Raw genomic sequence first — 19,202 nt, forward strand, 5'->3', positions numbered from 1 at the left:
AATCAAGTCTGTTTTCTAAGAGGCAGAAACAAAGAAAACCCAATAAGGTAAATGAGCAGGGTTTGAGAGACGAGCAGGAACTTACCCAAAGGCTGGGAGGAGAAAGGGTGAAGCTCAGGAATCTGGCAGGCCGGGGTGCAGAATAGCTGGTGCGTCTAGCGTGACGGGTGGGTCGTGAGGGCTGGGGGAGGGCCTCGTGGGCTGTCACAGAGCTCACGCTCGGCTTACTGCTCACAGGCACTGTTCTGGGGCCGGCCTTGTTCGGGTCTTGGTTATTGGATTCCCCAGGAAAGGTTTATGTGATATCCACGCTCAAGTAAAGACAACCAGAAAGAAGGTGGCAAGCACAAAGCAATTTATTAAGGACAGTTACATTCTCAAGGTGGGAGAGCGGGCAGGCCCAGAGGTGGCGTCCGCACCGGGTTATATGTTTGCACAGGTTATGGGTCATAGCTAGGTTGTTTCCAATCATCTCAGGGACGCCTCCCCACCAGTTGGGAGGGGGAGCTTTAGGCCCTACAAGGTCCTTGTCCAAAGTGTCGTGGCTAACTTCCCCTTCTGGGGGTGGGGGAAGATCGAAACCCCAAGGAAATATAATGAAGCTATAGGTTACCCTGGGACAAAGGTTGAAGAGGAGGGTACATGTTCTGCACCTGTGGCTCCTGGTCTTTTAGCCCTGAGGTCTTGGAAGCCTCAAAGTCAGGATGTTGTGTCCCCAGGCTTCTAATGTGTAACTTATCACCATCCTAGCCTCTAGCTCATGTCTGACTAACTGCCTACTCTATCAGTAAGATCGTCTAAAATTACATGCATTATCACTGCATATTATATGTGTACAATCACAATATATAGTTATCCATATAAATAGGTGAATTTTATGTAAGTAAAGCAAGTTTATATAAAGCCAATGGGTGGTAGCAGGCCCACTGGGGATAACTTAGGATCAAGACCAGAGTTAACGAGGGTCCCAATTCCCAAAGTCCATTTCTGTTTGTATGTCAGTGTAAGAGTGCACCCTCTTAAGCCTGAATTCTGGCAACCCAAGTCACAGCTGGCCTGGATATGCCTAAGGATGCCCTAAACCAGAGCCACCTGCATTCGCTTCCTCATGATGCACATTGATTGGGGGGTGGAGGGGAGGTCTTTCCTTTCCTAGGAAGTGGTTTATTTTCTCTCCTCCAGTAAAGATCCTGTAAACAACCACCCAAAACACCCAGTCCTTTCCGACGTGGTCCTTTCAAAGCCAGAACCTTTCAACTCTAACAGGAAATCCTTTATTTTTTCCCTTCATTTCAAATCTGAGAGGTTACCTGAATGTTCTAGTGGAGTTTTCAGTTCTCCCTTAGAACCGAGGCCCTGTTCAGCAGCTTGTACTCCCACTGCTGGCCCGGGTTCAGCCATGACAGAGAATCAGGTGGAATGACTCTGGACAGGGGCTGATATCAGATCCTTTCTGATTTAATTGGGAGGAGCAAACTGGGATCAGGCTCAGGATGTAAGACAGAGTTCAGGGACCAGGAGGTACTACTCCTGAACATCCCTTTTTCAACAACTGCTCCTCGGCTCACATCCCAAACACCACACAAGCACATGCACACATACAACACATGACTATACACACTGACCTCACCTACCACTCTCCTCTCTCATTCTTTCTCTGGCTCCTCTGGCCACTTCCCATACCAGGCATACTCTAACCTCAGGACCTTTGTACTGACTGTTTCTCTGCCTGGTATACTCTTCCTCAGCACAGCCTCATGGATCATTCCTTGACTTTCTTTTAGTCTTTGCTCAATTGACACTTTTTCATTGAAGCTTTTCCTCACCACCTTATTTAAAATTCATAGTTCCCTCCTGTCACATTCCCAGTGTTCCCACTTTTCTCTGTTTTCCCCATAGCACTAAGCATTTCTTATATATTATTTAATTTATTATATTTATTTCCTGTCTCCCTCAACCATAATGTAAGTTCCATGACAGAAGTCGTGTTCATCTATCCCATTCAATGTTGTATTGCCAGTGTCTAAAACCAGGGGTCAGCAAACAATAGCCCAGGGTCAAATCCAGCCCAACCCTAGTATTTATGTAGCCAGCAAGCTAAGAATGGTTTTTACATTTTAAAATCTGAACAAAACAAAACAAAACAAAAAACACAAAAAAACCACACATACACACAAAAACAAAACCACTACTGGCTTTTTGGTGAGAGAAGCTGCTTCAGGAATTGAGGACATTACTGGGGCACCTGGCTGGCTCAGTAGAGAATGCAACTCTTGATCTTGGGGTTGTAGATCAGAACCCCCCCCCCCACATCATGTTGGGTGGAGAGATTACTTAAAAATAAAAATCTTGAAAAAAAAAAAGAGTTGAGGACATTGCTTCTTGGCCTGCAAAGCCTAAAACATTTACTCTCTGGCCCTTTACAGATAGATTTTATCTACCCCTGCCTGAAACCATGTCCAGCACATAGTAGATGCTGAAAGAACAAACGAATGAATGAGTGAATGACTGAATGACTACGATTTTACTTTCAGTTGAACTCAAACAGGAACTATGTGGCTGTGTTTAGGAGGAATTTGATTTTCAGAATTACCTGGATCAAAGGGGAAGTACATGAGTATGTCTCTTGTTTATTAGAGAATATGAGAGGAAAGAGAAGGTACATGTCAAAGTAAAAGTAAAAAGTTAATAGTGTAAAGGGAAATATGTAGACGGAGAATTGAAAGAGGGCAAGGAAAAGTGAGAAGAGATTATGAAACCAAGGCATCATGGATGTGCGACAAAAGCATCACTATTCCTCATGGAGGCTGGGGTGAACAGCTTGAGCAAAGAAAAGTGCCTTACTCCATCCAGCCTAAAGACATTCATGGACCACCCGATATGTGTGCAGGGCCCTGCACCAGAGGAGAATTCTAGAGGATAATTCAGAGATGGCCATGTAAATGCCAGCTGATGAGTCTTATGGACTTACATAGTGGGTCTCGGGCTTTAGCCAGCATCAGAATGCCCTGGAGGGTTTGTTAAAACACAGATATGGGGCTCACTCCTAGGGTGTCTAATTCGTTAGGTCTAGGTTAGGACCCTGAGAATTGCATTTTAACAAGTTCCCAAATGCTGCTGATGCTGCTGGTCCCACATTTCGAAAATCACTGGGCTAGTGTCCCCTCATTAGGGGTTCTTTCCTCAATGCCCCTATCCAGCTAGCATGGTCTTCCTCGTGCCCCTATCCAACTAGCATGCCTTCTTACCCACACCTCCCTCTCTCTGGCTTCTCACCCTGCTCCATTATTCTTCACAGCCTGGGTCACCACTGGACACTGTAGGTTTTCATTTGTTTATTATCTGTCTTCCCATCTGTAGGAAGCATCATGAGAGGAGGTACTTCGTTTTGTTCCCTACTATTTCCTCAGATCCATGCTTACACATAGTAGCTACTCAGCAAACATTTGTGCAATGAAGAGAGCACAAAAACATAGAGAACTAAGTATGATACAAATCAGAGTAATCACACTATAAAAGACAGGTAGGACAAGGTAGGACTATTCATTGCCAGGTTGGGGGAGATCAAGACTCATGGGATTCAGAGCATAAGATCTAGACCTAGAATGAGCAAGATTCTGACAACAGGTGAAAGGCGGCTGGACAAGCAGTCCAAGTGGTTATTATCAGATGGATGCAGAATGGGATGTAAAGAGTAAATGGGTCAAAATGGGTCAAATAAGTTATGTAATCGGCAGGGCCTCCAACTGGGGTTTGTGTCGGGTATACCCTCCAAGGGCTACACAAACTTGAGTGGTTTCAAAGGAATCCATTCTAGATCTCCAGTTCCATTGCATTCCTTTTTAAAAATGATCCACCTATTTGTGAGTTTTAAGCAGTTTCAAAATAAGTTATTTTTATTTTTATTATTTTTTTTTTATTTTTTTTCAACATTTATTTATTTTGGGGACAGAGAGAGACAGAGCATGAACGGGGGAGGGGCAGAGAGAGAGGGAGACACAGAATCGGAAACAGGCTCCAGGCTCCGAGCCATCAGCCCAGAGCCTGACGCGGGGCTCGAACTCACGGACCGCGAGATCGTGACCTGGCTGAAGTCGGACGCTTAACCGACTGCGCCACCCAGGCGCCCCAATAAGTTATTTTTAAAGCAGGAAAAAGAATACAACTATGTCACATTTTTAAAAATAGAAGATATAAAAATAATTTGTGTACGTATATACATCCTAATGCATACATCGTTAGCATGTGGCTGATTTCTTTCCAGTCTTTTTTGTCTTGGTATATGTTCTTACATAGTCATAATGCACAGACTTAAAAAGAAAGATGTAACTGAGAAAACTCAGAAAGTTGAGGTGTCACACTGTGTTTTAGTTTGCTAGCACACTTGGGAGCTTAAACAGCGGACATTTATTTCTGGAAACGTTGGAGGAAATGTTCAAGGCGTTAGCAAGGTTAGTTTCCCACGAGGGCTCTCTCTTTGGCTTAAAGATGGCTGCCATCGTGATGCCTTTCCACACGGTCTTTCCTCTGTGCACTCCTGGTATTTCCTTGGGTGTCCAAATTTCCTCTTATAAGGACATTAGTCATTATTAGGGTCCATCCTAATGGCCACATGTTAACTTAATTATTTCTTTAAAGGCCCTATCTCCAAATATAGTCATATCTGATATACTGGGGCTTAGGCCTTCAACGTATGAAGTTTGGGGGAGATACAGTTCAGCCCATACACACTAGTTTTCCTTTTCTAGCAATCTTTTCAAAACTACTATCCTCTCACTTTACAAAAGGAAGGCATTCTCTTTACCTTTGCCAAAGCCTGCTTTGGTGTATCGACTTGGGAGTGTGAACACCTTCTGGGCTTCAAGTAAATACTTAAAATACTAGTATGGTATTAAGAAAGCCTGCAGCTTAAAAACAATTTTTTTAATGTTTATTTATTTTTGAGGTGGGGGTGGGGGAGGGTATGCAAAGCATGAGCAGGGGAGGGGCAGAGAGAGAGGGAGGCACAGAATCTGAAACAGGCCTCAGGCTCTGAGCTATCAGTACAGAGCCCAATGTGGGGCTCGAACTCACAAACCACAAGATCATGACCTGAGCAGAAGTTGGACACCTAACTGACTGAGCTACCCAGGCCTCCCAAGAAGGCCTGCAGCTTTAACTGTAGGTAACAAATCCATTTGCCCATCAGATGGTTTCCAATTCTTTGGTAGAGGACCTGCTTAAGTTGTCACCTGACATCTATTTTCTATCCCCCTTCCATCACCAAAAATCATCCCTTTGCCCTCCCCACACCCTTAAGGATGGCTTATATTTATGAATTATTTTTTCTTCAAACCTGCCCTTGAATTTCATAGTAATCTGATTTAATCTGTAGTCAGACATTGAAAAGAGGGTTAGCAGGTTTGATCTGAGGAGCTTTACAATTAAAATTACAACAAATTTGAAAATTGAGAATGAGAATAATATAGATGGGAGTGGAAGATCAAGATAGGAGAAATGCTAAAGGAGCTAATACGTAGGGTCTGCAGTTATTAAAGGTGCACCTTATATTTTGCCCTCATAGTTCCTTGAGCAGATGCAACAAAAAAGAAAATAGTTAAATTTCTGGAAGAAAACCCATATTAGTACCTTAGGGAAGATGAAGATTTTCCTGGCATTTGGATTTAATGGCAATCTAAGGCTCTGGGTAATATTGTAAGCAATATCCTCAACAAGATACAGGTGATAAATGTGAGTTTCCTACAGGTGTCTCTTCCAGAATCCCCTTTTGTGAGCCAGAAACAACTATATCTAAGCCAAGTCACAACACAGTGTGAACAACCATGTATGGGTCCAAACAACCTGATCAAAGTGTATAGCTTTCTGATGTTCCAGAATGTTCCAAGGTTATCAGAAGAATGAGTAAGAAAACCCAGCCTTAAAACCACAACTTTCAACCAGGCTCTTGACTATTAACCAGCAAACCTCTCTCTTTGAGAGAGACTATAAGCAGACCTTTAGTGCTACCGACTGAGGGCATGGCCACATTATTTAAGGATCAGCATATGGACTGAAGGTCAGCATCCAGAACTTGTAAGAAGTTTTTGCCTACGAGTAAATGAAACCCCTACTCAAGATGGCTTGAGCCAAAAGGTAATTTATATTATCTCACATAACCAGAAAGCTGGAGGCAGGGCGGGTGGATTCATTGGCCCAACAATGTGTTTAGCTATGGGAGTCTAAGACCTTTAGTGAATTGTCTTTCACTCACTTCACTGCCTCCAACAAGCTGGTGAAAACTAACCAGTGGTGACCTTGTCTGATTACTTACATTTATTATAGCATTGTTCAGTATAAAAATGATCTAACATAGGATTATTCACTCTATCTTGATGAGACATTTCAATTAATATACATCACACACACACACACACACACGGTATTCCTTTTGGGTATAGGTTAAAAGGTCCATGCTATCCAAAGTGTGGTCTACAGACTAGAATTAGTCTGTGGATTGTGACCAGTACTCAGCGAGACAAGTACACAACCTGAGAGCATCTGTGATTAGAAAGTTTTATAGCAATTTGATAGAGTAATTTTATATCTGTTCAATCTAGTAATTAAAAGTATGAGTTTTAGCACATAAAAATTTTTTCATTTTAGTTGTTTTTTATAAAAGTATCAGTCCACTACAGATCGGGCATTTAAAAACTAATCCTTGGGGCACCTGGGTGTCTTAGTTTGTTGAGCGTCTGGCTTAAGCTCAGGTCATGATCTCATGGTTCGTGGGTTTGAACCCCACGATGGGGTCTGTGCTGACAGCTAAGAGCCTAGAGCCTCCTTCTGAGTCTCTCTCTCTCTCTCTCTGTCTCTCTCTGTCTCTCTCTCTCTGTCTTTCCTCTGCTGGCATTCTGTGTCTCTCTCTCTAAAAATAAATAAATATTTTTAAAAAATAAAAAGAAAATAAAATAAAAGCTAATCCTTCCCCATGCGCAGATTGAAAAGCTCTCCTCCAGGCAGGCACCTGCACTAATACGTTAGTGACCATGTAGGTGTTGTTTCCTCTCTACCATACCCTCTACCATACCCTCATTCCAGACCGGATCCTGTACAAGGCCTCCTATCAGGCCAAAGTCCAGATCCAACCTGCAAGCATTGGAAAAGATGAGAATCAGGATGTACCCTGCAGAGGAAGCTTGCACCATCAGCTATGAGGGGTTGGGGTACACTCTGCAAGAGACTCTCTGTGATTGATCCCCTTTGTTGGACTTGGCCCTTCACTCTGATTCTTTTCTCACATAAGAGAAGTCCAGGGGTCACCAGTGCAGGCAGTGGGGCAGTCCATGCAGTCCTTGGGGTCCTTGCAGCTTGCAGCACTCTCCCTCATGGTTTCACACCTCATGGTTTCAATCAACTGCTGAGCTCCAGCTAACACATCTGCATCCCAGGCAGCAGATGAAGGAAGGAAGAGGAACTTCCCAGCAGGCTTTCACTAGGTAGATATAGAGAATACTTTTAACAACCCATTGGTTTTCATGTTCATTGGCATTCATGATTTCTAGGCCAGCCCTTTGCCCCCTGGGCCACTCAGCCATTAGTAGGACACATTTCTTCCCAGGATTATAACGAAGAGGGGTTGAAATGCCCTTCCTTGATCTGCTCCCATTGTATTGGTTCAAATGTTCTTTATTCTTACACGTGTGTGTGTGTGTGTGTGTGTGTGTGTGTGTGTGTGTGTAGGAATAGTTTCTAATCAGAATTAAATGGTCCATAAGCAGGAAATCCCATTGTGATGGGAATGTCCCGAATGGAACCAGGTGAGAAACGATGATCCCGTGGACAGTTGGCAGATCTTAAGTTTTGATTGACGATGGCCCATCTAGGCTGCTTACCAGATTCTCTTTGTAAGCTGCACTTGTCTCCCCACCCCCTTCCCAGATCCTGGCACACCCCCAGGTTATCAGAATCTGTGGAAGGTGATTCTCTTACCCTCCTTTCTGCCTCCCACCTCTCAGTCCACCCTGCCAGGAATCACTGTTCTGAAGGCAGCTGGATGTGCTTTCTTGTCCCTGGTGGAGTTTCGAAAACTGAGAGGCTGCCCAACCTCTTGGAGAGGCTGCATGGAGAAGTCAGCATTATTTCAAAAGCCAAAATGAAAAGTTCACCATTAATATGAGTTGTCCTTTCATATCTCTGTAAAGGAAAGGACCCTGTGTTTAAAGACCTGGCATTGCCTCTGGCTCATTAGGTGTCCTTGGGAAGGCATTTAATCTGAGTCTCAGTTTCCTTATTTATAAAATGAGGGTAAAAACTGCAGAAGAAATGAGATCGTAGACATACTATGTAAACTAAAGGGTTCTCAGCCGAGATGAGGTGGCATTAAAATCATTGATAAATAGGATGTAGGAAAGAGAGAGATTAATTCTTCTGGGGGGATATGGGAAGGATTTTTGCAGAAGATCCATTTGAACTGGATCTGCAGAAAGGTTTAAAGACACGCATCTTATTTCCCCAGTGATGGTTGTGATTTTTGTCCCTGTCCTACCTCTCAACTCCCTTTGCCCTCACTCCCGACAGTGACATACCAAGGACCATGAAAATGTTCACATGCTTATTACAGGTTAGTGTCTATAAATCATATTTTAATAAAGTTGTTTTTTTAAAAAAAATGTTCACATCTTTTGACCCAGTAATCCTGCTTTGGGGAAGAGGATTTTAGGAAGTAATCCCCAGAGAGAAAGAGCAATATTTACTGCAGATGTGATTCAATAATAGCCAAAAAAAATAGAAACATGCTAACAGTAGGGCAATGGTCAGATCACTTATGCTCTAATAAATGCAGTGTGTATGAAATAACTATGAAAGGTATGTCCCAACATGGAAAATCAGTATACTATAGTGTTGATTGGAAAAAAGTGAATACGAAATAATGTATATACGCTTTAGCAGCAACACTACATGAAATTCACATATTATCTCAGTTTGATACATGCTCAGTGGTTGAGAAATGCATACATACTGAAGCACCTATGGCACCTTTCCCTTGAGAAACACCTGAAACTTTCTGCAGAATTATTTGCACGGCTCCCAAGCCCATGGTCAGGGTGCTGGAGGAAGGGAACAAAAAAGAGAGAAAAATGAGAGAAATGAAGTCAAGGGAGAAAAAGAACAGAGAGGAAAAATACGAAGTAGGCTGGGTAGGAATTAAAGAGAAGATCACTGGGCCCAGGGGGACAGGACGACCTTTGCAAAAGGAGCTGCTTGCAAATTAGCATAAGGAGTGGAAGGAGGAATATCTGAAATCAGACAGAAAGTTGTAACCCCAGATGGGACTGGGCGTGGCTCATTGTCCTGGCCGGAGCTGTGCTGGCGTGCATTTTGCACATTCCTACATGGCTCAGTTCAAGTGGGTGCAGTTTTCTGTGGTCATCTGGTGTTTCTCCAAGACAAAATTTTGCATAAGCAAATGCAAAATCGCATTATGCTAAAAGTGTACCCTAATATATCATTCGTGTTGGAACAGATCTGCAGTTTTGAAACAAGCATTATAGCAGAACTGAGTGTACCTAAAGTTCAGTGAGAAGACAATAGAATTTTGCTCTTTGTACTAATACCTTTCCAATGATAATGTCTCATTTTGTCTCACGCTGGAATCATTTTGCTTCTTGGTTCTCTGGTACTAGATCTGTACCATTTTCAGAGGCAGCCGTTGAATTCAGTCTTGGAAGTATTCTGGTAATTTGGTTGATTGCTTCCAGTTTTGATATTGCCTGTTGAAGTACTTTCAGGTGCTTACTAACTCTCAAAAGCCCTTGCTGTGGCTAAAAAGGCCAAAGGGTCTACTCCTGCTCACCCATCTGACCTTGCTGGTCTTTGAGCAGAGGGGCCCATTCTTGCTGAGGAACTTTACATCTGCGGTCCCCACATCTGCTCCAAATGGGGCCCCATCCAGACATCTGCCTACACTGCTCTTTTATCCTGTCCACATATGGCTCCCTCACTTCTTCAGGCCTCTGTTCCAAGGGGAATAAGCACTTGAAGAGGACTTCCCTGATCTTCCCAAATAAATTATTCTCACACCCACCCACATCACTCTACTCTCAAGTCTTTTCCTAATTTGTTTTCATTCATTAGCACTTTTACCCATCAACACTTCACACAGCATCTAATTACTTGTTCATTCCTTTGTTGTTCATCTCCAACTGGAATATTTTGTTCTTAGGTGTTCATCAGTGTCAGGTACATAGTAAGTGTTCAATAAATAGTAATTGATGAATGCATGATCAGCATAGGTTTATTGAAGGTATAAATATAAATGCTAGGTAAAATTATTCGGGGTCAATTAACCCATCAAAAAAGTCTAGCACCAAATGTGTGCCTTGTCTTCAATACTTGAATGGCTATACCTGGCTGACCCTGGGGGAATGTGGAACAGGCCAATTGTGCCTTAAGCACCCAGTTTTCCCAGTCTGTTATCTTCCCATCCTCAATTGTGTCCTTACATCTAGTCTCCTGAAATTCTCTCCGCTTTATGAAAAGATGCTTTTACATAACTTCCAAACTTAGATGGCCTCTGATTTTAATTGGAAGGAAAACCTTCAGTTAGGCAAACAAAATTAAATTAATTAAAATTAAAGCCGGTGGGTAAATCAGGACTTGAAGAAATCTTTTGTATCCTCTAAAATAATCCCCTGAAGCCAGATGTCTAATCTATTTTATAGAAAGATAAAACATCCAGAGAACGCATTATAATGCAACCTTGCCCCAGAAGGTCTGGATTCTAATCGCAGCATCTAAGTAGCCTATACCATTGGCGTGGATTGTCTACGGAAGTTCTAGTTAAACATAGTCACTTACTTTACCCCGCTAAGCACACTTGATCTCATAAGGATCTTATAAGGAAATGTGTTACAATTTTTTAAAATTTTGGCAGATCTGATGCCTACCCACCTTGCTAAGTCGTTATTGACTCTCAGCATTAAACATAGAGCCAGAAGCCAAATGGTGACTATTGATCAATCCCATTCCAACAAGGAGATTTTTACAAATATAGTTTTGTAAGTACTTGTCCTCTAATTAGCTAAGACAAAGTAATAAGCCATCATGGTCTAACAACCTTCTTGCTGTATGACTGAGTGCAGTCATATAGTGAAGTACATTACAATCAGTCAGTCATCACAATTTATGCTGAATTTATTTATTTATGCAAATTTGAATTCTTGCAAAATTTATGCAAAATTTCAAGTTTGGTTACATTGTTTACCACATGGGAACAGGACTGTTTTTTAAGTTTGTTTGTTTGTTTGTTTGTTTGTTTATTTAGAGAGAGAGAACAGGAGCCAGAGAGGGCCAGAGAGAGATGGAGAGAGAAAATCCCAAGTAGGCTCTGTGCTGTCAGAATGGAGTCCCATGCAGGGCTTGATCTCAGAAACCATGAGATCATGGCCTGAGCCGAAGTCAAGTCAGACACTTAACTGACTGAGCCACTCAGGCACTCTAGGAATAGGACTTTATGAAGATTTATTAACAAAATTAAGAAATAATACCTTTTTTTGCATTTGACTCAGATTGAATGTTATTTGACAATCTCAGGCAAAGATAATATGATCTATCACAAATCACTATTGCTTTTTAGTTATTTATTGAGTATAGTTGGCACACAATGTTACATTTATTTCAACTTAGTGATTTGACAAGTTTATACATTCTGCTCTGTTCACCACGAGTATAGCTACCGTATGTCCCATGAAATCATTATTATAATAGCATTGACTACATTCCTTATGTCGTGCCTTTTATTCTGATGATTGTTCATTGCGTAACTAGAAGCCAGCATGTCCCTCTTCCCTTCACCCATTTTGCCCAACTGCCACCCCTCTTCTCTCTGGCAACCATCAGTTTGTTCTCTGTATTTATAGGTCTGAATCTGCTTTTTCTTTGTTTATCCATTTTTTTTATATTCCACTTATATCTGAAATCACATGGTACTTGTCTTTCTCAGTCAGACCTATTTGAGTTAGCATAATACCTTGTATGCCCACCCATGTTGTCTCAAATGACAAGATCTCATCCCTTTTCATGACTGCATAATATTCCACCGCACACATGCATATTACATTTTCCTTATCCATTTGTCTATTTTTTTTTTTAATTAAAAAAATTTTTTTTCAACGTTTATTTATTTTTGGGACAGAGAGAGACAGAGCATGAACGGGGGAGGGGCAGAGAGAGAGGGAGACACAGAATCGGAAACAGGCTCCAGGCTCTGAGCCATCAGCCCAGACAGAGCCTGACGCGGGGCTCGAACTCACGGACCGCGAGATCGTGACCTGGCTGAAGTCGGACGCTTAACCCTCCATTTGTCTATTGATGGATGCTTAGGTTGCTTCCATATCTTGGCTATTATCAATAATGCTGCAATAAGCATAGGGGTACATATATCTTTTTAAATTAGTGATTTTGTTTTCTTTGGGCAAATACCTAATAGTGCATTTACTGGATCATATGGTAATTCTATTTTTAATTTTTTTGAGGAATATCCACACTTTTTCCACAGTGGCTGCACCAATTTACATTTCCAACAATGCATGAGAGTTCCTTTTTCTCCATGTCCTTAGCAACACTTGCTATTTCTTGTCATTTTGATATTAGCCTTTCTAACTGGTGTAAGGTGATATCTCATTGTGGTTTTATTTGCATTTCCCTTATGATTAGTGATGTTGAGCATCTTTTCACGTGTCTGTTGGCCATCTGTATGTCTTTGGAAAAATGTCTATTCAGGTTCTCTGCCCATGTTTAATCAGATTATTTGTCTTTTTAGTGTTAAGTTGTATAAGTTCTGTGTGTATTGTGGATATTAAACCCTTATTGGATATGTCATTTGCAAATATCTTTTCTCATTCAATAGGTTGCCTTTTTGTTTTGATGGTGGTTTCTTTTGCTGTACAAAAGCTTTTTATTTTGGTGTAGTCCTGATAGCTTAATTTTGCTTTTGTTTCCCTTGCCTTAGGAGACAGATCTAGAAAAATGTTGCCATGGCTGATGTCAGAAATTACTGCCTGTGTTCTCTTCCAGGATTTTTATAGTTTCAGTTCTCACATTTAGGTAATTAATTTTGAGTGTGTGTGTGTGTGTGTGTGTGTGTGTGTGTGTGTGGTGTTTAGAAAGTGGTCCTGTTTCATTCTTTTACATATAATTGTCCAGTTTTCCCAGCCCTATTTATTGAAGAAATTACCTTTGCCCTGTTGTATATTCTTGCCTCCCTTGTCATAGTTTAATTGACCATATAATCATGGGGTTTATTTCTGGGCTTCCTATAGTGTCCCATTGATCTACGTGTCTGTTTTTGTGCCAGCACCAAACTGTTTTGATTACTACAGCTTTGTAGCATATCTTGAAACCCAGTATTGTGATACCTCCAGCTTTGTTCTTTCCTAGATTTCTCTGGCTACTCAGGGTCTTCTGTGGTTCCATACAAGTTTAGGAGTTTTTGTTCTAGTTCTGTGAAAAATGCTGTTAGTATTTTGATAGGAATTGGCATTGAATCTGTAGATTGCTTTGAGTCATATGGATATTTTAACATTATTCATTCTTCCAATCCATGAGCATGGGGATATTTTTCCATTTGTTTGTGTCATCTTCAGCTTCTTTCATCAGCATTTTATAGTTTTCAGAGTATAGGTCTTTTACCCCTGGGTACACTTATTCCTAGGTTTTTTATTCTTTTTGGTGCAGTTGTAAATGGTATTGTTTTTAAATTCCCTTTCTGCTACTCCTTTATTCATGTATAAAAATGCAACAGATTTCTGTATATTTATGTTATATTCTGTGACTTTACTGAATTTATTTATCAGATCTAATAGTTTTTTTTTTTTTTCTTTAGGATTTTCTATATAAAATATCATGTCACGTGCAAGTAATGACAGTTTAACTTCTTTACCAGTACGGATGCCTCCTATTTGTTTTCTTGTGGGACTCCTGCAGCTAAATCAGTATTATTTTCTTTTTTTTTTTTTAAATTTTTAAACGTTTTATTTATTTTTGAGACAGGGAGAGACAAAGCATGAACAGGGGAGGGTCAGAGAGAGGGAGACACAGAATCTGAAACAGGCTCCAGGCTCCAAGCTGTCAGCACAGAGCCTGACGCGGGACTCGAACTCACAGACCGCGAGATCACGACCTGAGCTGAAGTCGGCCGCTTAACCGACTCAGCCACCCAGGCGCCCCTAAATCAGTATTATTTTCAATGAAACATTCATGTAGGCCATCTAAAATGAATATGGGTCACAATATTCTTTCGCAGGAGCAGAGTAAAATGGCAGTTGCCAGGGGCTGGAGAGTGGAGAAAATAGGGAAGTGTTGGTCAAAGGGTATAAACTTTCAGTTATGCGATAAATTCTGGGGATATAATGTACAGCATGGTGACTATATGTGAGATGATAGATATGTTAATTACCTTTATTATGGTAATCATTTCACATATCATATGCATATCAAATCATTACATTGTACACCTTAAATGTTTACAATTTTTATTTGTCATTTATACCTCAATAAAGATTGGAAAAAAGTGATTAACATGTGAAAACTCATTGTTAGAATAAGATAATTAAAAGTAGGATCTGAGGGGCGCCTGGGTGGCGCAGTCGGTTAAGCGTCCGACTTCAGCCAGGTCACGATCTCGCGGTCCGTGGGTTCGAGCCCCGTGTCAGGCTCTGGGCTGATGGCTCAGAGCCTGGAGCCTGTTTCCGATTCTGTGTCTCCCTCTCTCTCTGCCCCTCGCCCGTTCATGCTCTGTCTCTCTCTGTCCCAAAAATAAATAAACGTTGGAAAAAAAAAATCTTTAAAAGTAGGATCTGAGAAGCCATAAAGTTTTTGGATTGATCTCCTAATAGTTTCCTATAATATTATCTTGGGATGAACATTGTTTTGGAACATGACATAGTTACAAAAATACTCTCACAAATAGTTATCATCCTTTGTTAGGGGATGGTTATTTAATTTATGTTATCTTTATCTGAGATAATAATTGAGGTTAAGTTGTTTAAAATAGTGATCATCTTATTCACAAATCAGGTGAATTCCCCTGGAATTGAGACACTAACACATTTATTTCTACATAACATCTAGTAAATAAAGGAATCTTCCATAACCATATGTGGTCAGTGGCCAAACCTCACAGGAGAGTGAGATTAGAACAGATGTCTTTTTCAGTGAAATAGCCAGTTAAGCTATTTCTCTGCTCATTTGCCTGGACTTTTGTCTGAATAAACCATATAGAAAGTTTAACTTGGTTTCTTATAGATACAGCCTGCTTCCTGAATTTTGTCTTCCTTTTGTCTCATCCAGATGACAGCAGTCAGTGAAAAAGTATGAGTCTCTAAAGTGGCAGGTTTAAAAAAAGATAATAAAAAAAAAACTGGTGTATTATGTCATTGTGGGTTCATATGCTACTGCAGATATCAAATAGTTCTTAAAAGTACTACTGAGTTTTCAAACTGTTAGCTTTTATTAATGTGCACACAGTATTAGTGAGGCTCTGTGGACTCTGGAAAAGAATAGAACACATCAGCCTTTCCCCAAAGAGCTTATATCGGGGGAAAAGACACTCAAGACAACTAGAGAAAAATACCTAATTATTATATACACTTAGGAAATGACCAGGGCACTACATAAAATTAAGTATTCTATGATGAAGCTTATGCATCTACATGTATTTAAAACTAGAAATCCTAAAGGAGTGGCTGGCTGGCAGCCAGCCCACATTGTCCTAGTCAGCAGCACAGCGTAGATGTCACATTCCCCAGCACCAGGCAGTGTTCGCTGAGTGCAGGGCTATAAATAGGAAACGACAGACAGTTTACAGTACATATGAGACTTTAGCAAGAACATACTGATGAAATAAGTGAACAGAAGCATATGTAAATACAGCATGAACATTATGTATAAACAACAGAGCAGATACACCTTGTGGATGGAAATTGAGGGAGAAACCTCTCCATTTATAGAAAGGCGGGAGGGTGTGGCAGAATCTGAGCTTTCGTTTCAGAGACACTGAAATTTGAAAACATTCAAATCCTGGCTTTCCCACTCTGGAACCGGGTGCATTATCTAACTTCTGTAAATCTCATTTCTCCACATCTACTTGAAGCTACTAACTTAGGCAACTGTTGCTAGTATTAATTCTGCTAAAACTAGTTAACATCCCACCATGTTGCTGGTATGTCTGTCTTCCATAGACCGTGAGCTGTGCACAAAAGGGATTGTGTCTTAATGGTCTTGGTACTTGGAACCAGTAAACTGGAGAAGTGCTCTTGCTCCTCTATTAGCCGAGGAAAATTCCGTGAACCAATAGGAGGTTCAGAAGCTGCCTGAGCACCAAAAACGGAGAGAATTCGTGAGAGGGGTGAGAGCATTCCAGGCACAGGCAATAGCTTCAGCGTAGCTCTGAAGCGAAACAGGAGGTGGGGTGGGGGTTTGAAAGAGGAGAGAGTCTGAGGCACAGGCAGGAAAAAGCCAGCTGGGTGTTTTCAGGCTTCATGCTGTGTGCAGGTAAGCACAGAGGAAGAAGAGGAGCCTCCAGACGGAGTTCTTGGCAATTCGAATGGGCAGTGCTGGGGCCTGGAAGCCCAGAGGTGCAGCAGCTGAAGCTAGGGGGGTGGCATGGAGTAGTCAGGAAGTACTTTTGGGGCAGGGGAACAGAGACAGAGAGCACTGCAATTCCCGGAGGGAGTTGAAGGAAAAGCCACTGCATTGCCATGGATTGCAAGCAGCCTTAGTCACTTTAACAACAAGATACACACACACACACATACACACACAGTAATACAATACAGAAGCTATGTATTGGTTAAGGTTAATATAGTGGTTAAGGTTGTCCTGGAGCTGATCCTGGACCAGCTTGGGTCACCTGAAGCCTTCCAGCCATGTGACCTTAGCAGAATGATTTAAACCTCTCTGAATCTCTGTGCCCCTCTTTAGTAAAATGGGGATGGGTCTCTGTTCCTGAGGGTTACTGCGGTTGCAAAGCCAATTAGTACCTGTAGAAACTTAGTATTTTCTCTGATGGCTAATGAATTTAAAGGAAAAAGATGTCGAGAGTAGAGCAAAGATTTTATGTTCAGAGGGTGGACTTCATTTGCTTTTTATGTTTTGTACTGGTTCGGGACTCACGCTCCTTATATTATGCTGAATTTGCTGTTTATTGGGAGAATTATTTCAAGTTGGGTCCTAGGTCCTTAATTTTAGTTGGCAACAGGCAAGAAAAATGCCCTGTTGACACCTCCAGGTTTTAACAGGTCTGCCAGCAAATACATACCCAACACCTGCTGTCCTGGGTCCTCCCCCCTGACTTCAAAAGGCAGCCTCCGGGCTCAAAACCTTACACCCAATTTTAAGTCCTCTCCCCAACCCCCATATCAAATTCAAAATCAGGTCTCATTCCTTCTTTCATTGTAATGCCTCGTAGATTCAATTCTTCTCAATTTCCACCTTTTCCTTTCTCATCCTCCCCCCACTCCCTTTTCCCTTTCAACAGTCTTGAATCTCCCATCTCTGTTTTCAACCCAGTGCCAAATTAATGATCAACCCATTCGTCAGGATACCACTTAATCTCCCTTTGTCAAGAACTCTCAATGGTTGTCCTGGGAGTGTTAGAGTGAGTTCACATTCCTAGGTTTGGTATTAAGCCTTCCTCCCAAATTCTCAACTTCCCTTTTCCAAATTCTCAACTGGGGGATGGCGCCTTGAATCCACTCGCGGCTCCACGTTCCAGAACGTCCCTTCCCCAGCCTCCTGATGAAATTCCATCCCTTCCAGAAGACCTGGTTTGTTCCCACCCCCCAATCCCCCCAGGAAGCTCTCCTTGGGCAATTATTTCGGCCCTACTGCCCTTTATCACTTGGGGACCCCACCCACCCGACCACTGAATTATTTTATACACTCGTGAGTTTGTCTCGCGGGTAGGACCCCATGTTTGGCCGAACGTCCACATCACCAGGCAAAGGATCCCGCCCGCACTCAATAACGCTGAAAATCTGGATGGATGTGTTCAGGAACATGCTCCTGGTCCAGTCCCTGCTTGCTAATTCCCAGCACCTACCCCCTCCTCTAAGTGGGGCGTGACCCGGTGAGTCCGACCTCCGGACGCCCCCGAGCAGCCCTGGGTTGGGCTGTGTTCCTGAATCCAGAGCGTTTCCACGTAGCCCGCCCTCCCACTTAGCCCTGACCCGGGGACAGTGGTGCAAAGTCCCAAGCTCTGCTCTTCGGAGGCAACCGGGCTGGTTTCAGGAACCTCGGGCCACCAGCGCCCAAGACCTCGCAGGGGTCGAGGTTCGTGAAGCTGCCGGAACCGCCGGGGGGTTTCGGTGTCGCCCCTCGCCCACGCCCTCCCCCTCGCGGCCATTGGGCAGCCTCGGCGGCGCGCCCTGTGGACGGGGCGGGGCCCTCTCCCTCTCCCCTGTTCCCCTCCCCTATTTCCAGGGGTGGGATCGCCGGGAGGCAGGCGGGAGGCGTGGAGGGGCTGCGGAGGGGCGTCCGGTTACGTCTCCGCCTTCCTCGGCCGTGTCTGCCGAGCCGCTAGGTTTGCGGGGCCGCAGTTCGGGAACATGCTGGCCGCGATCCGCCCGAGCGGGGCTGCGTGGACGCGGGCGCTGCTGCTGCAGCTGCTCCTGGCGGGGCCCGGGGGCTGCCTGAGCCGCCAGGAACTCTTTCCGTTCGGCCCGGGACACGGGGACCTGGAGCTGGAGGCTGGGGATGACCAAGTCTCCCCAGCCCTGGAGCTGAGGCGGGCGCTCCGCTTCTTCGACAAATCCGACATCAACTCGGTCTACGTGAGTGCGACCCGGGGCAGGCGGTGGGGGCCGTCGGGGAGGAGGGCGTGGGGGCCGAGCCGGGGTCGGCAGGAAGGCCGAGGCTGGCAGGGTCGCCCGCGGGGCCGGACGGACGTGGGCGTCGTGGGCGGGGACCGGGACCCGCTGGGCGCGGGGGCGCGGGCGCGCGGGGCGCGGCGCTGGGTCTCCTGGCCTGCCGGGCCCGCCGACGTCTCTGCGCCGCCTGGCCACTGTCGCCAGAGGAGCACGCGGGTCTGGGGGGCTCGTCCCGTCTGCGCGGCCCCGCGCGCGCCCTCCCGACCCCGGGACCCCGGGACCCCGGGACCCCGGGCGGAGTTTCCTCTCCGGCGGCTGTGGGCGGCATCGCCGCCGGGAAGTCGGTCCGCGTCTCGC

The 19,202-nt window shown here is 43.6% G+C and overlaps 1 protein-coding gene across 2 annotated transcripts in view; it reads left to right on the forward strand.

Moving 5' to 3' along the window:
* The first annotated feature begins 18,460 nt into the window (after window positions 1-18,460).
* The window catches only part of NID1 (nidogen 1), an 85,637-nt gene continuing 84,895 nt past the window's right edge, over window positions 18,461-19,202 (forward strand). The window contains exon 1 of one of the 2 annotated variants that reach the window (XM_040464920.1): window positions 18,461-18,809. In XM_040464920.1, the coding sequence (XP_040320854.1) occupies window positions 18,585-18,809 (225 nt within the window). In that variant the 5' untranslated portion in view covers window positions 18,461-18,584. The remainder of the gene's footprint in view (window positions 18,810-19,202) is intronic. The other variant, XM_040464919.1, reaches the window with a different exon arrangement.

Source organism: Herpailurus yagouaroundi, unplaced genomic scaffold, assembly GCF_014898765.1.
Source record: "Herpailurus yagouaroundi ecotype Mexico unplaced genomic scaffold, PumYag 530, whole genome shotgun sequence".
Lineage (NCBI taxonomy): Eukaryota > Metazoa > Chordata > Mammalia > Carnivora > Felidae > Herpailurus > Herpailurus yagouaroundi.